Genomic DNA, 17,000 nt, shown 5'->3' on the forward strand with positions numbered 1-17,000 from the left:
GTCATGATAAATAAAAAGGCTAAACTAAGATAAGGTATTCTATTTTAACCTGCGCCCAACCATCGCCTGTCCAAGCAAACCGACCAACCAACCCACAAGGAACCGAAATTATTGAAAAGACCCAACCCGAGAAGAACTGAAAAGGAAACTTTCACAACTGCGCAACATTTTCCAGGATCTGCACCTCTTGGCCCGGCTTGAACGCCGGCAGTCCGATGAACGGACAGCCCGCGCACCGGAAGGCATCGCCCAGGGCACAGTTTCCACATGAGCCTGTCTTACCCTGCACGGTAAAGTCCAGCTCGTTCAGGTCCTCCGTCTCCAGCTTCATCACGTTCAGAGCCTTGTCTGCCTTCTCCCGCTCCGCTTGTTCCTCTGCCTCGAGTCGTGCTGCGAGTCCGCACGTGCAGTCCTTGCAGGCGCGACGCCGGCGGCCGGGCTTGGGCTGGCATTCGGGGGCTGTGATGCATGCATTGTTAGCATGGTTCAAATGCCACAAGACTTATTGAAAAATGAATGGGACTTACGCTGGATAGGTCTCTTTAAATCCTCATCCGACAGCAGGGTATCCTCGTCAATCAGATCATCGTCGTTCTCGTAATCGTCGTCATTATTAATCATGCCCACGGTGACAGGCTGCACGGGCGGGGCAGGCGCAGGTGCGGGAGCAACTGTCTCTGTCTTCGCCGCATCCTTTTTCTTCCCATTGCGTCGCAGAGGAATCGCGAACGACTTGGGTTGGTCCATCTTCTCAAATCCGGCATCGGTCTTGATCAGCCCCGCCAAGACCGCCTCGCGCTCCTCGGCCTCTCCGAAAAAGTTATCCTGGGTCTGTAGCTTCGCTCCGGCCTTCATGCAGGGAACCAACGCGGTGTAGACATCCCGCGTGAGCAGGTGGAGAGCCTCCGACCGCCGCGTGCCATCGGTATCGGTTAGGACGACAATGTGATCGTAGGTGTTGGCGGGGAGGGAGACGAAGCCGGCAGATATGCGGTCAAGCATCTGCAGGTCGGTTGTGGAGCGGTCAAAGGTGGTGAAGAGGTCCCGGAGCTTCTCTTCTTGAGTGGCGATGGAGGGGGGAGCGAGGAGGAGAGTGCGCTTGGAGGGGCTGCCGGTCGACATGGGCTGGAAGGAGGGGGCGGGTGCCATGTCGAAATCAGGCGTTGTGTCGATGGTCACGAACGAGGGAGCCATTGTGTCGGTCTACCTGCGAGTTCGTCCGTGAAGGGAGAAGGGAGAGGAGATAGTTGGGGTATAAATGGAAGGGAGTGGAAATTGAGGTTCAAAAGTGATCAGTGGCCGTGATCGGATGCTCGTTTTGGGTTTCGTCTGGCTGACTCAATTGTCATCTGACGGCGTTGTGATTGGGTGGCGGGGAAAGTGGCAGAGATTGTGTTTGACGGTTATCAGCGAATTTTCGGGGTTATCTGATGATGGGGGATTACAAATCGAGGCACACGCCTGCAACCCCCGAGGAAATAGCCAGGTGATAGTCCGATGGCGGTGGTGGGATTTGTTTCCTCCTTTAGGAAAGTCGATGTCAGTGGGTTTTAATTTCTGGGAGGTTCTCTTTGACTCCGAGTGATTTTTAGCAGATTTTCTCCCCTCCAATGCCCCGCACCCATATTACTTTGGCCGGGTTGTTATTGCCCTGCTCGCTGTCCGTGGGAAATTGTCACGGGAATTCTTTGGCCTTACTGGGTTTAGCGCTTCTGGGCTGCTGCCCAAGCTGGCTGACTAATGGAGATCACTCAGAACCCCGCTTGCTCATGATGTCACTCGGAGAGTGTCTGCCATCGGTAAGACAATATTTTCATTAGTCAATTATCGATGTGCGCGGTGAAATGGTTTTATACATGACAAAAAAGCCCATTATTGGCAAGTGAGACAGCTGTCTGCCAAAGAGCCGCTGTTTTTCTGCGTGGGGTGCAGTTTAACCTTAAATTGTTTCCAGAAATGGGAACCGGGAGGGCCATGTACTATACGGTCATGTGATACGGCTGATAGTTAATGGTCTCTACGACCATAGCGTTGGAAGATTCAATTGCAACAAGATTATTTTGGGGGAACAAGTCTTTGATGACCTTATTGACGAGAGATACAGAATTTTTGATGCAGCTTAACACAAGCTAATACGTCAACGGCTCTAAGCTGACTGAAGGGCAGAAAGAGTGGCCCTCACGCCAGCAAAGCCACCCTAACGACAGACAGCATTTCCAGAAAATATTTGCTTAAGAGGGCAATAAAAATCAGCTTTGTCTCATGAATGAGATGTACCAGAATTACTGCCACAAAGCTCAAGTCTGGCCTTTGCCTTTGACATCGCTGAAAGCACTCCACTAATCGTGCTACTTACTAGTATCCATACTGCCTGAGTTCCCGGTCGATAGTACTATGGTGTACTCTTATTGGAGCTAGATATATATGCCGATAAATCGTGATGAAATATCTGAATTCCAAGGGCTCATTGTGGATATTGGTCAGTTCAAGAGTGGCAGCTGTTCTGAACTTTGCTCAGCAACTCAGTCACACTACTATCGAGTTCAGCAGATATTGCACAGACTTATCGCCCAATAATATGTTCCTCGATTGTTTGATAGAGCGATGTGTGCAATGGCTGCAATATACTGATGCGGAAGGTAATTTTATCTCGGTGCTATAGTCCCGTCAGACCTCTACCTCGCGAGCGGCCACTGTCATCGAGTACGATGGCGATATGCCAACTAAAGACTGCCTATCGATGTTATCCATCAAAAAGTAATAGATCAGCTCGCTAGATCTGATCGGTTTCATAAGAGCATGTGACTTTGACGCCCGAACGTTGGCAGACAAGAGTCAACTCACCATGGCAGCATCATATCGATGCTAGTTGGCACCGACTCCATTAGCTCATAATGCGGTAATTAGAAGGACAGATAGACGGCGTATTGTTGTACAGCCTTCGTAAGCTCGGGGTAGTCGGCCGGGCACCTTTGAACTTCATGGATATCTGTGCTTGGTTTTAGTATACCAAGCTATTGTCATCCATCCAAAAACTCCGACTGGACTTCACAAAACAATTTGATGCTCTCACCAGAACACTATTATTTCAAAAGTTGAGGTTTAATGAAATAACTATTAACATCATTTCTCGACCGCCAAAGCTTCCGCATAAGGCAATGGGGAATGAATGGCTGACATAACAGCCACCCCGGATCAGCACAGGAATGCCTGCATCCAACGTCATGTCACCTGCCCTGTCGTGTTCCTGGCCGTTCCTGGCGACTCCTCACTTCCCCTCTTCTTTCCATTGAGCAGAATCCATCCTCTTTTAATCGTTCAATTCATTCGAAGCTATCAAATGCTTTAAACTATCAATCGTTGCATCCAAACCTTTTTATCCCATCACTCCACTGATCTAGACCCGCTACCATGGGTGGAGACGTTCCCCGGCAAGCTCCCAGCGCCCTTCCCCAGACTCCCGCGGGCCCAGTCGGTCAACGCATCAAGAGCATCTACACCGACCGTCTCAAGCAATTCACCGCCACCGGGCAGTACGAAGGCCAGAACCTCATCTCGTACGTACATTTTCACTGTGGCCTAGTTGCACACAATTCTCCATTCTTCCGATCGTTTATTTTACGTCCGAACTATACTAAAGGTCTACTAGCAAGCTGAACGAGGCCGTCAATTCCGACGAAGACCATGTCAAGCTTTCAGTATACTCCGTCCCTAACCTCCAGCGCCCAACTTTCAAAGAGGCCACCTCCAATGAGTTTAAACCTACCCACATCGGAGCATCGTTCGGGCCAAGCTGGTCCACTCATTGGTTCCGCATCCGCCTGACGGTCCCGGAGGATATGCGCAAAAAGGAACGTCTGGAGTTCCACTGGGATGCAAACAATGAGGGTCTAGTCTGGACGGAAGATGGTCGGCCACTTCAAGGTCTCACTGGTGGCAACGAGCGTATCGAGTGGATCATCCCTGATGCCTGGCGGGATGGGAAGGAACATACCTTCTATATCGAGATGGCCTGCAATGGCATGTTTGGAAATGCGCCTGGGGGAGATTCCATCCAGCCGCCCAACCCTAACAAATACTACACATTGCACAAAGCTCAGATCACGGCTGTCAACCTGGAGGCACGGGCATTGTTCTACGACTTCTGGATCATTGGAGGTATGTTCAGACTCAGATCTTTAGGCAGCTTACACCTCCGCCAGCTGCGAGACGATAGTATTTCCTGTACAGTGTCACTGACATGGTATACTAGACGCGGCCAGGGAATTCCCTGGTGATGGCTGGGAGTCGCATGAGGCCAATATGGTTGGCAATGCTATCATTGATGCGTTCATTGCTGGGGAAGGCAGCAATGAATCAATCAAGGAAGCACGCAAAATAGCCCAGAAGTACCTGGGTAGTAAAGTAGATTCTTCCCAAGTGTACGAGACCGACACGGAACCCATCGTCTACGCTATCGGACATTGCCATATCGATACTTGCTGGTTGTGGCCTTGGGCAGAGACTAAGCGTAAGGTTGCCCGGTCATGGTCAAACCAGTGTGATCTGATGGACCGATACCCGGAGCATCGCTTCGCTTGCTCCCAGGCACAACAGTTCAAGTGGTTGAAGCAATACTATCCATCGGTTTTTGAACGCGTCAAACAGTGGGTCAAGAAAGGTCACTTCCAACCCATCGGCGGCAGCTGGGTCGAGCATGACACCAATATGCCCAGCGGAGAATCGTTGGTGAGACAGTTTCTCTATGGCCAACGCTTCTTTGAGAGAAACTTCGGTGAACGCTGTACAACCTTCTGGCTTCCGGATACCTTTGGCTACTCTACGCAGATACCTCAGATCTGTCGTTTGGCAGGCATGAGTCGCTTTCTCACCCAAAAGCTCAGTTGGAATAATATCAATAACTTCCCGCACACCACATTCCTCTGGGTTGCACTCGATGGAAGCCAGGTTATGTGCCACATGCCACCAGCGGAGACATACACTGCGAGCGCCCACTTTGGTGACGTGAAGCGTAGCGTGACTCAACACAAGTCAATGGACAACGACAACACGTCACTCTTAGTATTCGGCAAGGGCGACGGTGGTGGCGGGCCAACCTTTGAACATCTGGAGAAGCTGCGCCGCTGCCGCGGTCTCAGTGACAAGGTTGGCTTGCTTCCTCGTGTCAAGATGGGAGATTCAGTCGATGATTTCTTCGCAAAGCTCGAGAAGAAGGTAGAACAAGGTACCCGCTTCGCTACGTGGTATGGTGAATTATATTTCGAACTACATCGGGGCACGTATACCACACAGGCCAACAACAAACGGGGAAACCGCAAGTCAGAGTTTTTGCTCAGGGAAATCGAGTACCTTGCTACTCTCGCTACTCTTGAGCAGTCTGCGGACAAGTATAAGTACCCCAAGGAGGAAATCGACGAAATGTGGGAAGATGTACTATTGTGCCAATTCCATGACTGCCTTCCCGGTAGCAGCATCGAGATGTGCTACGATGACTCCAGAGAGCTATACAAGAAGGTTTTCGAAATTGGCAACAAGGTTCGGAAGGAAGTCCTCCAAGCTCTTGGACTTGGAAGCAGCACCGCTAAGGGTCTCGTCGCAATCAACACATTGCCCTGGCCTCGCTCAGAAGTAGTCAAGGTCCCTGCTGATTTTACAACTGCGGGTGGCCCCAGGTACGCCATTGTTAGTGGTGAAAGTGGTCCTATTAAGTGCCGGCTTCCTACAGCTTCAAACAGAGCGCCTGCTGTGACTGTTTCCGAGATCGAGCCCGGTGTTTTCCGTCTACAGAATGAGAAACTGAGGGTAGATGTACACGACGGAGTCATCACATCGTTGTACGATCTGGAGGAAAAGCGCGAAGTCGTTGCCAAGGGCGGAAAAGCTAACCAGCTTGTCATTTTTGACGATAAACCACTCTACTGGCAAGCGTGGGACGTTGAGGTCTTCCACCTCGAATCGAGGAAAGAGTTGCAATCTGGGAAGACTACTGTCGCTGAAAACGATCCATATCGGGTCAGCGTGGTCACTGAGACCCGCATAAGCGACAAGAGCTGGGTCAAGACGACTATCAGCCTGGCTGCTGCCGTTGGAGACCAGCCATCCTATGTTGAGATGGAAAGTGAAGTTGAATGGCGGGAGACTATGAAGTTCCTCAAGGTCGAGTTCCCTGTCGACATCACGAACACACAAGCATCGTACGAGACTCAGTACGGAATCATCAATCGCCCGACTCATTACAACACCAGGTAATTCTACCCTTGTTCCCACATATGCAGTTGCTAATAGGTGTCAGCTGGGACATGGCCAAGTTTGAGGTGTGCTGCCACAAGTGGGCAGATCTGTCTGAGCACGGCTACGGTGTCTCGATCCTCAATGATTCCAAGTATGGGTTTGCAACTTGCGGTAACATGATGCGCCTCTCCCTGCTCCGTGCCCCGAAGGCACCGGATGCTCATGCAGATATGGGTCATCATCGCATCCGTTACGCGATTCTCCCGCACGCAGGTCCCCTGGACCATCGCACGATCCGCGCAGGGTACAGCTTTAACCACCCCCTTGCCCTGGAGCCTGCGTCTGGTCAGGAGGCAAGCGATAAGTTTAAGTCGATCTTGCTGGACGGCTCTCCCTCGCTTGTCCTGGATACAGTGAAGCGCGGTGAAGATGATGAAGATGTGTCTCGTGATGAGCTGCCACGGCGTGCCGGGAAGAGTGTCATCCTTCGGATCTACGAGTCCCTGGGTGGTAAAAGCCGTGGCACCATCAATACCAAGCTCCCCGTCAAAAAGGCATGGAAGTGCAATATCCTTGAGGATGACGAGACAAGCCTGGTCTTGTCCAAGAGTGATGCACAGACCACGAGCATTGATATCGAGCTGAGAGCCTTCGAGGTCGCGACATACAGGCTGCAGCTGTAGTCGGTCTCCGTGCAGTGAAAGGGAAATTGTCTGTAGCTCCTAACAACAAGTGACATATCTTTTGAGATGTATAGTCTAGCAGAGCAATGCCGATGCAATCTAGTAGTACAGAGGATATCACAGACAAATAGCGAAACCTAGGAAACACAGCGAACTCTTCAAACAAATATAATCAGTAGTTTTCCGCGCGCCACAGCTCCCTATCCAACCCAGCAAAGAACCTACCAACTCCAACCAACTCTCATGAAATCGAACGAAATAATAGACTGATATATCAATCCCTCCCATAAGTAATTTTCAACCTCTTCGTAGGCGGCCTATCCCCATCCGTCCCATCATCATCCCCCTTATCCTTATTACTCGCCGCAGACTTCTTCTTATTCTTCGACGCCTGTCCCCCCTTCACACTATTCGCCGCAGACGACGCATCCCCGTTCCCAGGCTTTCCAGTAGAACCGTTATACGTCGAGTTCGGAGTCGCGGCATGCGACGGCGTCGTTTGAGCCGATGAAGGCGCGGGTGAATCCTAAACACCAACACAGAGAACCCGTCAGCTTACGCACATCCACACATCCACACATCCACACAATCAAACACAAAGGGGACTGAGATAGAGAGAAAGGAAAGGAAGGTAAACATACCCGCATAAAACTCGCGGAACTTCTCGAAAACACACGATCCGCGTCCGACACCGTCGCCTTTCGTCTCGCAGCACCTCCACCACCACTCATACTCGATGAGAGGGCAATGCCTGCTCCGCCGATCCCGGCCCCACTGGACGAGCCCTTGATGTAGTTGTCGAAACCCTTGATGATGTTTCCGGCGGTGGTTTCTTCCAGGTAGGATTGTTCGAAGCGGTAGATTTGGTCTTCGAGTTGGGCCTGTCGTTTACTTGTTGGTTCGAGGCACAGGGAAGTTAAAGGGGGAACGGGGGTGTACGTACCATGCTCTTATCCATTAGACGCTTCTTCTGGAGTGTGTCGCGCAGTTCGCGGCGGAGTTTCTCGTAGTAGGGGAGGCCGCGGTTTGCGGTTGATGAGGCGGAGGAGTCGTTGGATTGGTTGGGGTTGGGGTTGGAGGTGGTGTTTGATGTTGTGTTGTTGTTGGAGTTGAAATTGGAGTTGGAGTTGGAATTGGCATTGTTGTTGTTGTTGTTGTTGTTGTTGTTTGGTGTGGAATTGGGTGCTGTGGAGTTGGGGTTTGTGGTGGAAGTTGGGCCTGTTGTGCTAGTAGGTGGTGCTGGTGTTGGGGCGCTTGATGCGGCCGGTGTTGCAGCGGCGGCGGCGGCGGGTTCGGCCATTGTGGTGAGGGGCGACGTGATTGTAGTCGTGGGAAAGCGTCAATTATAGGGAGATTGAGATGGGGGTTGCTTGGGTTAGATGCGAGCGCGCATTGAAACGAGTGCAGTGGTGGAGGTGGTGTCGCGATCTCTAGCATCTAAAAGCGGAAGAGAAGTGGAAGTGAATGAATGGATGGATTGGATGGATTGGATGATGATCGCCGCCGGATCTTATCGTTGCTGTTTGGCTGGTTTGCATCCGCGTCACATTATCGCTCCGTCAACTTACGTACACCTGGGAGCTGCATCTCCCCATCTGGGCTCCCTTGCTCTCATTCCCTCTCCGTCTTACCGGTGTGGCTTGCTGGCTTCTTTATCTGGAGAGAGGCTTGTGATATTTGCTACGCTGAAGCTCGCTGTATATATTGTACTTGACCTCATCATCGACGACTATTCTACTTGTTGAACTTGCTACGGCCCGACTTCGCGATGGATCACTCAATGCATGGCATGATGGACATGGACCATGGTCATGATCATGGAGATATGGATATGGGTGATGGACAGTGCAGTATGAATGTGAGTGTCTTGTTGTTAATCTATAGTGGTTCGAGTGCAAGCGGTGCTGGGAAGTGGAGCTCACCATTACTTGCTACAACGTACTGCCCTCCTAGCTCGTCCGGCTAACGATGCTTGCTAGATGCTATTCACCTGGTCTACGAAGAACCTCTGCATCGTCTTTCCCCAATGGCGCATTACCAGCACTTGGTCCCTTCTGGGTTCACTTATTGTCATCGTCCTTTTGACAGCCGGCTATGAGGGAATCCGACAGCTTACAAGGCGGTTTGAAGCAGCTCACGCTAGGAGGCTGAGTGCATATTCTACGGTTGCTGTGGGAGGTACGTACATCTCAATTTCTATTATGTTTCCTGTATAATGCATGGCGGGGATATTGGAGTCATGGTTTCTTCCTCATCTTCGAGCGCTGGTTATTGGTTTGCCCCAACCTTTGCTGGGATGAAGCACCTGACACCGTGAAGGCAGCGAGGTCCACGACGATTCTGCCACGGCCAATGTCCCTTCTAGCCAGACGCTGCCTGCCCCGAACACCGGCTCACCCCTAGTTGTAGGCAGGGATAGCCGGAGGACCGTCGAGCAAAGAGGCAAGATCACCATGGCAGCATTGTATGCTGTGCAGGTATTCTATAGCTTTTTCATCATGTAAGTCTTCTAATCATCCTCCTATCCACTCCCTCTTCGACTTGGACGAGTTCTAACTGTTCAGGCTGCTCTTCATGACGTATAATGGATTCGTCATGCTCGCAGTTGCCGTTGGTGCCTTTGTGGGATATTTGGCGTTTGGAGATAATACCTCTGCCAGCAAAACGGTTGCTTGTCATTAATGGACTGTAAGCACGAAGGCTTGCCTGAAGTTTTGGCGGGAACCGGGCATTTTCTTAGCAGTAGCCTCGTTGGGTAGCTGTGGTCGTCTTGTCGTTTGGAAACAGCATCAGTTGCATACTCGTCTAATGAACATTCATGCGTTCACTTTCAAGCAGCGGAGACTGCAATTAGGGGACTTCAACATCGCTGTCATCTCCAAACCCGAAGCTAAACCCGCCTCCTTCGGCGGCCTCACCTCCGTCTTGCTCAGGATTTCCGTGCACAATTTCGTCCCACTTCCGTTTCTTCCCCTCGTTCTTCTTCTGCAGCTCTGCCTGCGCCTGTTCCAATAGTTCAGGATGCAACTTCTGCATCTGCGCCACAAACCGTTCGTAGGGATTGTTTACGTCCTTCCTGAAACCTGAAATCTGGTCTGCCTTGTTAGACAAGAAGTCCAGCGCAGCGCTCAGATGGGCACGGGGTATGAAGTTCTGAGTAATGGCAATAGCTGGCTCAATGTTGACGACCAAGTGCCACCAGCCCGAAGGAACGTGGAGAATCTCGCCCTCGTGGCAAATCCCCTCGATGCAGCCTGGGCTACGTCGTGCCTCGGCGTGAAAACCGAAAAGCCACTCGGCAATGCTAAGAGGGGAAGTCACTTCGCTCTGGTCGTCTGACACATAGACGCCCGGAGGCGGCGGGAGCTTCGAAGACGATGGGAACATGATCCAGTATTTTGAGCCACGGACAACCGCATTCCAGGCGCTGGTAGCGTTCGGGTCCTTGTGGAAGGTACTTCCAGACCGCTCGGGTCCAATGATCAGCCACTGCCTGTCAGGGCGATCGTTTCCCAGCACGGAGAAGAAGTCCTCTCCAAAGCAACTGGGAGGCCAGTAAGTGGCGTCAGGCTCCTGGTCCGGCTGACCGACTTTGAGGCCCATTTTTGATACAAAGGCCCGGTCGAACAGATAGAGGGGACTCTCATCGGAGTTGTTGTGCATGTAATCAACATAAGTATGGAAAGGCCAGTCCACTGCCTCTGCGCGGAAAACAACCTCGCCGTAGTGATCCAAAAGCATGTTTACGGACCAGTTCTTGTAGGCTGGCCATTGTTTCACAGGCTCAGTCAAGATGAAGGGCGTGTCGCTCCATTTTTCATTGAACTCCTCAAAAGAGAGATCGGGGAGACGAGCAATTTGGTTGCGGGCAGGGATATTCTTAATATAAGGATCTAAAGAAATATGGGCGCAGTGGAAGGGTCGGTGCAGGACATCCGAGAATAGACTCGAGCAGTCTAGGATGCACTCTTCCGACGGAGGGATGTTAAGATAAGTTGAGCGCCATGTTCCTTTCCATGAGAACGATGCGGGAGGAGACCTGACTAAAGCGTTAGTGCAATGCTCCAGGCCGTCTAGCTATAATTTTACAAACGCGATGAGACAGTAGACTGCCACGTCCCAGACTTCAACAAGAATGAGCAGTCCCTGGCAAGCAGATGTAGACAATAGCAATAATGTAAGAACAAAGATCTAAATCTCACCCGGTGAAAAGAGCTTTCCAGAGATCTTCGGCTCTGGTGAAAGCATAGAATGCCTTGCATGTCTGTCCTATACTTAACAGACTGGGACCATCGAGGTATTCGAGCAACATTAATATCGACTCATCCGGTAGGATGTTGAATGTCCCAATTGCATGGCGCAGGTTCTCTGCGGCGAGCAAAGCATTGCCACTAGGCTTCACGCCCAGAGGATGGCCAGGAATCTCTTCATGGCCAGACAGATCCTCAACATTGGGATCGGAATGAGAGGAGTAGCTATGAGCAGCTACTGCACCGCCGAGAGGACGGGCACTGTCCAAGGAATTGATATCCGGCATTTTCATGATTAAAATCTGAAGAAAAAGAAAGGAACGGGCATTGAATTGTAGGAACTTTCCCAATTGGGTGGGGAACGACTAGACCGGTCACAGACCGGGCGGCGGTGGTGGTACAGACTAGTAATAAACAGCCCACACAACCAACGGCCAGGGCTGTCAGGCAGGGAAGATACGGGGGGTCTTATGCCCAACCCACCCATAAACAACCCTCCTGTGGACTTTCTAAGCGGCAATACTATGGTCCTACGTAGTCAAAGACTTGCCTCCTGGGCAACGAAAATATTACCAAAAATTTCCCTCCGTAGTCCAGCCAGCGAATAAGGAAATAATGACAAAATTCCCACAAGGCAAGTACGTGGGTAGGTTTCCCGATAAAGTAGGCGGTGCGTATCGGCTAGGCTAAATTGGCGCTAAAAATCAAAAATTTCACCGCGACAAATGGAAAAATGGCAGACACAGGGAAAGAAAAGGGAAGAAGAGGAAAAAAAAAAAAGTTCGCAGTGCTCGTCCCGCCGCTTCTGCTCCCCCCATTTTCCCACACCACCTTCGGTCATCCAACTTGAACTTCTTTTCTCTTCCCACCCCTACGACTTTTGAAGTCTTTGTGATATCTCTCATCCCCCGAGAGTTGTGCTACCAGGTTCGTTGCTCTCTCCCCAAAGTTTCTCTGCGCATTGCGCCCTCCCCCACCATCCTCGCCTATCGCTAACAAGCCTTTTCCAGTTTTAATCCCAAAACCCCACCGTCTTCTTCGATCACAGCATCTCGCCTGTGATCTTCTTACAACAACACCGCAATCATGGCTTCTAACGACAAGGGTTTGGAGGAGATCCCCGAGGGTATGTGTTCCTAAATCGTTTGCTTCATTTTTTCCACGGCGAATTTGTGGTCTATGTCTCTACATACTTTGCTGGAGAATGGGGCTCGCTCTCAAGCCAGCCGAAGGAAGAGATAATCGCCACAACCCATCATCGAAATATCCTTCGAAGACATAAGCTGACCAGAAATTTCACGTCAATAGGACAGATCGAGACCAACTACGATGAGGTCACCGACTCCTTCGACTCCATGGACCTGAAGCCCGAGCTGCTTCGCGGTATGTGATACAAATTTTATCTTCGCCCTGGTGGGGTCTGTGCCAACTTGTTCTGACGACAAACAGGTGTCTACGCCTACGGTTTCGAGCGTCCCTCCGCTATCCAGCAGCGTGCCATCAAGCCCATCATTGCCGGTAGGTTTTCCCCGCATGGTCGCCCATATTTCATGATACTAACTAGGCATTCCAGGCCACGATGTCATTGCCCAGGCTCAGTCTGGTACCGGAAAGACTGCCACTTTCTCCATCTCCGCTCTCCAGAAGATCGACCAGGAGCTCAAGGCTTGCCAGGCTCTGATTGTCGCTCCCACCCGTGAGTTGGCTCAGCAGATCCAGAAGGTCGTTGTCGCCATCGGTGACTTCATGAACATTGAGTGCCACGCCTGCATTGGTGGTACCAACGTCCGTGACGACATGAACGCCCTTCGCGCCGGCCCCCAGGTCGTTGTCGGTACCCCCGGTCGTATCCACGATATGATTCAGCGCCATGTCCTCAAGACCGACCAGATGAAGCTCTTCATCCTCGACGAGGCTGATGAGATGCTTTCTGTAAGTCCATTTCAGATCGACCCCGAGAAGATGTACCCTGGCTAACAACATAATCAGCGTGGTTTCACCGAGCAAATCTACGACATCTTCCAGCTCCTCCCCCAGTCTACCCAGGTCACCCTGCTGTCCGCTACCATGCCCCAGGATGTCCTTGAGGTCACCACCAAGTTCATGCGTGACCCCATCCGTATCCTGGTCAAGAAGCAGGAGCTTACCCTCGAGGGTATCAAGCAGTTCTACATTGCTGTCGAGAAGGAGGAGTGGAAGCTCGACACCCTCTCCGATCTCTACGAGACCGTCACCATCACCCAGGCCGTCATCTTCTGTAACACCCGCCGCAAGGTCGACTGGCTCACCGACAAGCTCACTGCCCGTGACTTCACCGTCTCTGCCATGCACGGTGACATGGAGCAGGGCCAGCGTGATGTTATCATGAAGGAGTTCCGTTCCGGATCTTCCCGTGTCCTGATCGCCACTGACCTCCTGGCCCGTGGTATCGATGTCCAGCAGGTCTCCCTGGTCATCAACTACGACCTTCCCGCCAACCGTGAGAACTACATCCACCGTATCGGTCGTGGTGGTCGTTTCGGTCGTAAGGGTGTTGCCATCAACTTCGTCACCGCTGACGATGTCCGCATGATGCGTGAGATTGAGCAGTTCTACAGCACCCAGATCGAGGAGATGCCCATGAACGTTGCTGGTAAGCTAGCCTTGGCCCAGACTTCAATCATCGTATTGTTTATACTGACTTTTGATTCTAGACCTCATCTAAACTCCCTAATACCATCACCTAACGTCCCTCGATGCGGATTACGAATGCAGTTGCCAATAACGCTCCAAGGGTGAGCTGCGGTGGGAAAGACGTTTTGACATCGTTGCGCTTCTCTTGGTAAAGGAGAATCCTTCAAAAAGTGGCTTTCTGTGTCTCCAGCATTTTCTCTTTTAGCAGTGGCGAGCGGGAACCGTCTTAGTCTGCGTGTTTCTGTCTTGTTCTGTTCATGGTTTCCTTTGTCTGTTATTGCTTATGGAGATGCGACACGCTTGTGCGATTTTATTGCTGTAATTCATGGTTCTCTTCCGGAAACGCTTTTTCACACCTTTTTCCTTTGCTCTGTACCTAGCTCGCTCTCTGGTTGGTTAAGGATGCTGCGTTCATACTTGACCAAGGGGTCGGGCCAAAAATGTGATTAGTTCAATCAGGCTTTCTTTTTCCTCGAGGCACTTTGGGTGGACGAAGATACGATTATGGCTCGGACTGGTTGTATACCTGTGTTCACTAGTATAGACAAGAGAGGTACATACCATTCCATCAGTTTGTTTTGAATAGTCAATCTTCAACCCTTGGTTTTGTGGAAGGCGTTCCAACTTGTAGGGACACTACTCCGTACAGACACAGCCTAAGCATACTATATGTATACCACCCTTCCATCCTCCATCCTCCACATCCTCCACAACACATCCCATCTCAACATCCACTCTATCCCCCACGAAACTCAATCCCAACCAAATCAAGAACCCTCCAAAAAACCAAATGAACAACCCACGCCGACAACCAAACCCCAACATCCCCCACCCATCCACCTTCCTCTGGGCCCACGAGCTCCGACGCGAAAACGTCCAACTCGTGAACCAACTCAACAGTCTCAGAGCTGACCTCGCTGTTGCCAGAGAAACCATAGCGAATCTGAATCATAAGCACGAAAGTCTAGAATTGCAAACACGCGAGGGAAACGCTAAGCTAGAGAATATCCTCAAGGATCTTGAAACTCGATTCGACACTAATTTACGAACTGGTATTGAGCGGGTTGAGGAACTTGAGAATGAGAATCGTCGACTATGGGGTATGGTTGATGGGTTGGAGAGAAGTGCTCGTGAACAAGAGAGAATGGAGGAGGGTATTCGCGTGAGGGTGCTGGATGAAGTGAGAGATATGTTGATGGAACGGGGAGGGAGTGGAGCGAGAGGGGATGTTGTCAAGGCTTGTTCTGCTGGGTCTGATGTTCTTGTGCCGGATTCGATGCCTATGGGTTCGGTTCCTGGTGTTGGTGGGAGGAGTGGGTTGTCGTCGACGCTTTCTGATACTACGTGGGGGACGCCTTCTTTGGTGGGTGAGGAGAAGACTGAGGAATCTGGGACGGGTTTGGAGGGTGTTTTGAAGCAGGGTGGGAGGTCGCTTGGTGATTACTTGGTTGCTGCTGAGGGGATGAGATGTGGGTTGCAGCCACAGAGGGATGAAGGTGAGGTTGTCAGGGCGGTTGTGAGAGGTCTTGATGACTCTGGTATCCGGGCTTTGATCGAGGAAGAGATGAACAACGCTGGGTGGTCTTGGAGTGCATTGAGGGCCGTCATGTTGAAGGTTATTCAAGACAGGGAACCGCCTGTACAGGAGCCAGTCAAGGAAAGCGAAACGCCCAATGGAAATGACAAACTCGAGTCGACAAGTGCTCCGCAAGTCCAGCGCAAAAGGCCGAGAACGAGAAGGTCCATACCCATTGTACCGGCTGACGAAGAGGATGAACGCATTGTTATGGAAATGTATCGCCGCTGAGAGACCGACTTACTTGTTAATTCCAGATAGTCTATATTGGAAGAGAACCAGGGTATGTATATACAGTGTCTATCTGATACATATATCTTGTTCAAGACAGCCATCTAGGTCTCACTGTACCGGTATCTACCCTCACGGTCCTTGACCTCGACCTCAATGCGACCCTCCTCGAGCTCCTTGCCGTCATACTCAATGGACGCCTTCATGACATCGCCAGACTTCACCTGACCCACGCCCTTAGGAGTACCAGTCAGGACAAGGTCGCCCTTCTCCAGAGTCATGACACGGGAGATCTCCGCCAGAAGTCTGGGGATGCGGTAAAGCATCAGACCAGTGGAGTCGGCCTGGCGCATTTGCGATCCAACGCTCAAGCGGAGGAAAGCATTGTGAGGGTCGGGAAGACGCGACTTAGCGATCTCCTGAGAGACAGGCAGGAAGGTGTCGAAGCCCTTGGCGATGGTCCACGGGAGGCCCTTCTTCTTTGCTTCTTCTTGGACGTTGCGGGCGGTCATATCAATACCGAGGAGGTAGCCTATACTCGCCAAGATTTTACACACAGTTAGTCCGTTGATACTCCTTATCATCCCCAAAGTGGGTAAATGCATGGGAACCATGACTGACTGTGAATCGCATCCAAAGCACCCTTCTCATCATTCGGGTCCAGATCCCGAACGGTCTTGCCCATCACCAGCGCCAATTCGACCTCATAGTGCAGGTTGGTTCCCTGAGGGCGCAGCACAGGACCCTCGCCGGGGCAGAGAATAGCGGAAGCGGGCTTCAAGAAGAAAAAGGGCTGCTTGGGCTTGGTGTTGTTCAGCTCTGTGATGTGGTCGCTGCGGGTGACAGACTGCGTTAGCGGGACCTCGTCATGCGGAGATGTGGTAGGAAAGACATACGCATAGTTTCTGCCGATGCAGATTACCTTTCTGCAGTTGGCCCTGATCGCGGAGGCCATGATGAAGTGTTCAATTCTTGAGGATGGAGGGGAAAGAAGAATAGTTGAGGGGGTGGGAATGGAATGTAGAGGCAATGAGGCCTGGCGGATAATAATATAATCGGCCAGTCGGAGCTCGGCCGATGCGACGCACGGAAAGGTGCTCCGCGCGCTGCGTGCGGAGAGGCTCGGATTCTCCGAGATTCGGAGGGTCGAGCCGGATGATTGGGGATGATAAGAGGGTTGTGTGGGGAAGTAAGTGGGATTGCGATAATGGTAGTTACTCTATGGTCTAATGGGATTTTAGAAATATGTGTAGATAGTTATTTGTCTGGAATTGTGAATTGAGATCGTGATGAGCTGAGAATGTTTTCTTATTCTCGTTGTTCCTTACGTCACCCGCTCAGTTCCTTGAAAGGGTG

General features: G+C 51.3%; 8 protein-coding genes across 8 annotated transcripts; 4 read left to right on the forward strand and 4 right to left on the reverse strand.

The window, feature by feature from the left end:
* Positions 1-13: 13 nt before the first annotated feature.
* Positions 14-1,507, reverse strand: BO88DRAFT_405325 (Fe-S cluster assembly protein Dre2). Its single transcript, XM_025706851.1, has 2 exons — positions 528-1,507; positions 14-459 (listed from the first exon to the last, which is right to left on the reverse strand). Exons 1-2 carry the CDS (start codon positions 1,192-1,194, stop codon positions 152-154), a joined length of 975 nt encoding a protein of 324 aa, XP_025562805.1. The 5' UTR covers positions 1,195-1,507; the 3' UTR covers positions 14-151.
* Positions 1,508-3,266: 1,759 nt separating this feature from the next.
* ams1 (alpha-mannosidase) lies at positions 3,267-6,914 on the forward strand (the record flags this gene model as incomplete). Its single annotated transcript, XM_025710083.1, has 4 exons — positions 3,267-3,557; positions 3,650-4,158; positions 4,253-6,245; positions 6,293-6,914. Exons 1-4 carry the CDS (start codon positions 3,412-3,414, stop codon positions 6,912-6,914), a joined length of 3,270 nt encoding a protein of 1,089 aa, XP_025562806.1. The 5' UTR covers positions 3,267-3,411.
* A 28-nt stretch (positions 6,915-6,942) lies between these two features.
* BO88DRAFT_405328 (chromatin modification-related protein EAF6/MEAF6) lies at positions 6,943-8,379 on the reverse strand. Its single transcript, XM_025706852.1, has 3 exons — positions 7,858-8,379; positions 7,556-7,795; positions 6,943-7,440 (listed from the first exon to the last, which is right to left on the reverse strand). The coding sequence occupies exons 1-3, from the start codon at positions 8,212-8,214 to the stop codon at positions 7,189-7,191; spliced, it is 849 nt and encodes a 282-aa protein (XP_025562807.1). The 5' UTR covers positions 8,215-8,379; the 3' UTR covers positions 6,943-7,188.
* Positions 8,380-8,516: 137 nt separating this feature from the next.
* Positions 8,517-9,596, forward strand: BO88DRAFT_444182 (low-affinity Cu transporter; the record flags this gene model as incomplete). Its single annotated transcript, XM_025710084.1, has 4 exons — positions 8,517-8,772; positions 8,894-9,092; positions 9,234-9,414; positions 9,479-9,596. Exons 1-4 carry the CDS (start codon positions 8,683-8,685, stop codon positions 9,594-9,596), a joined length of 588 nt encoding a protein of 195 aa, XP_025562808.1. The 5' UTR covers positions 8,517-8,682.
* Positions 9,597-9,764: 168 nt separating this feature from the next.
* Positions 9,765-11,451, reverse strand: BO88DRAFT_454088 (putative F-box and JmjC domain protein; the record flags this gene model as incomplete). The annotated part of the gene is made up of 2 exons (XM_025710787.1): positions 9,765-10,953; positions 11,117-11,451. The coding sequence occupies 2 exons, from the start codon at positions 11,449-11,451 to the stop codon at positions 9,765-9,767; spliced, it is 1,524 nt and encodes a 507-aa protein (XP_025562809.1).
* A 606-nt stretch (positions 11,452-12,057) lies between these two features.
* Positions 12,058-14,288, forward strand: tif1 (putative eukaryotic translation initiation factor 4). The gene is made up of 7 exons (XM_025712970.1): positions 12,058-12,091; positions 12,175-12,290; positions 12,473-12,498; positions 12,887-13,096; positions 13,154-13,796; positions 13,858-14,034; positions 14,101-14,288. Exons 2-6 carry the CDS (start codon positions 12,251-12,253, stop codon positions 13,866-13,868), a joined length of 930 nt encoding a protein of 309 aa, XP_025562810.1. The 5' UTR covers positions 12,058-12,091; positions 12,175-12,250; the 3' UTR covers positions 13,869-14,034; positions 14,101-14,288.
* Positions 14,220-15,696, forward strand: BO88DRAFT_57179 (uncharacterized protein). Its single transcript, XM_025712971.1, has one exon. It carries the CDS (start codon positions 14,628-14,630, stop codon positions 15,642-15,644), a length of 1,017 nt encoding a protein of 338 aa, XP_025562811.1. The 5' UTR covers positions 14,220-14,627; the 3' UTR covers positions 15,645-15,696.
* BO88DRAFT_405331 (fumarylacetoacetate hydrolase family protein) lies at positions 15,655-16,653 on the reverse strand. Its single transcript, XM_025706853.1, has 3 exons — positions 16,541-16,653; positions 16,266-16,477; positions 15,655-16,176 (listed from the first exon to the last, which is right to left on the reverse strand). The coding sequence occupies exons 1-3, from the start codon at positions 16,597-16,599 to the stop codon at positions 15,749-15,751; spliced, it is 699 nt and encodes a 232-aa protein (XP_025562812.1). The 5' UTR covers positions 16,600-16,653; the 3' UTR covers positions 15,655-15,748.
* Between the last annotated feature and the right edge of the window lie 347 nt (positions 16,654-17,000).

This window comes from Aspergillus vadensis (genome assembly GCF_003184925.1).
Source record: "Aspergillus vadensis CBS 113365 unplaced genomic scaffold BO88scaffold_12, whole genome shotgun sequence".
Taxonomy (NCBI): domain Eukaryota; kingdom Fungi; phylum Ascomycota; class Eurotiomycetes; order Eurotiales; family Aspergillaceae; genus Aspergillus; species Aspergillus vadensis.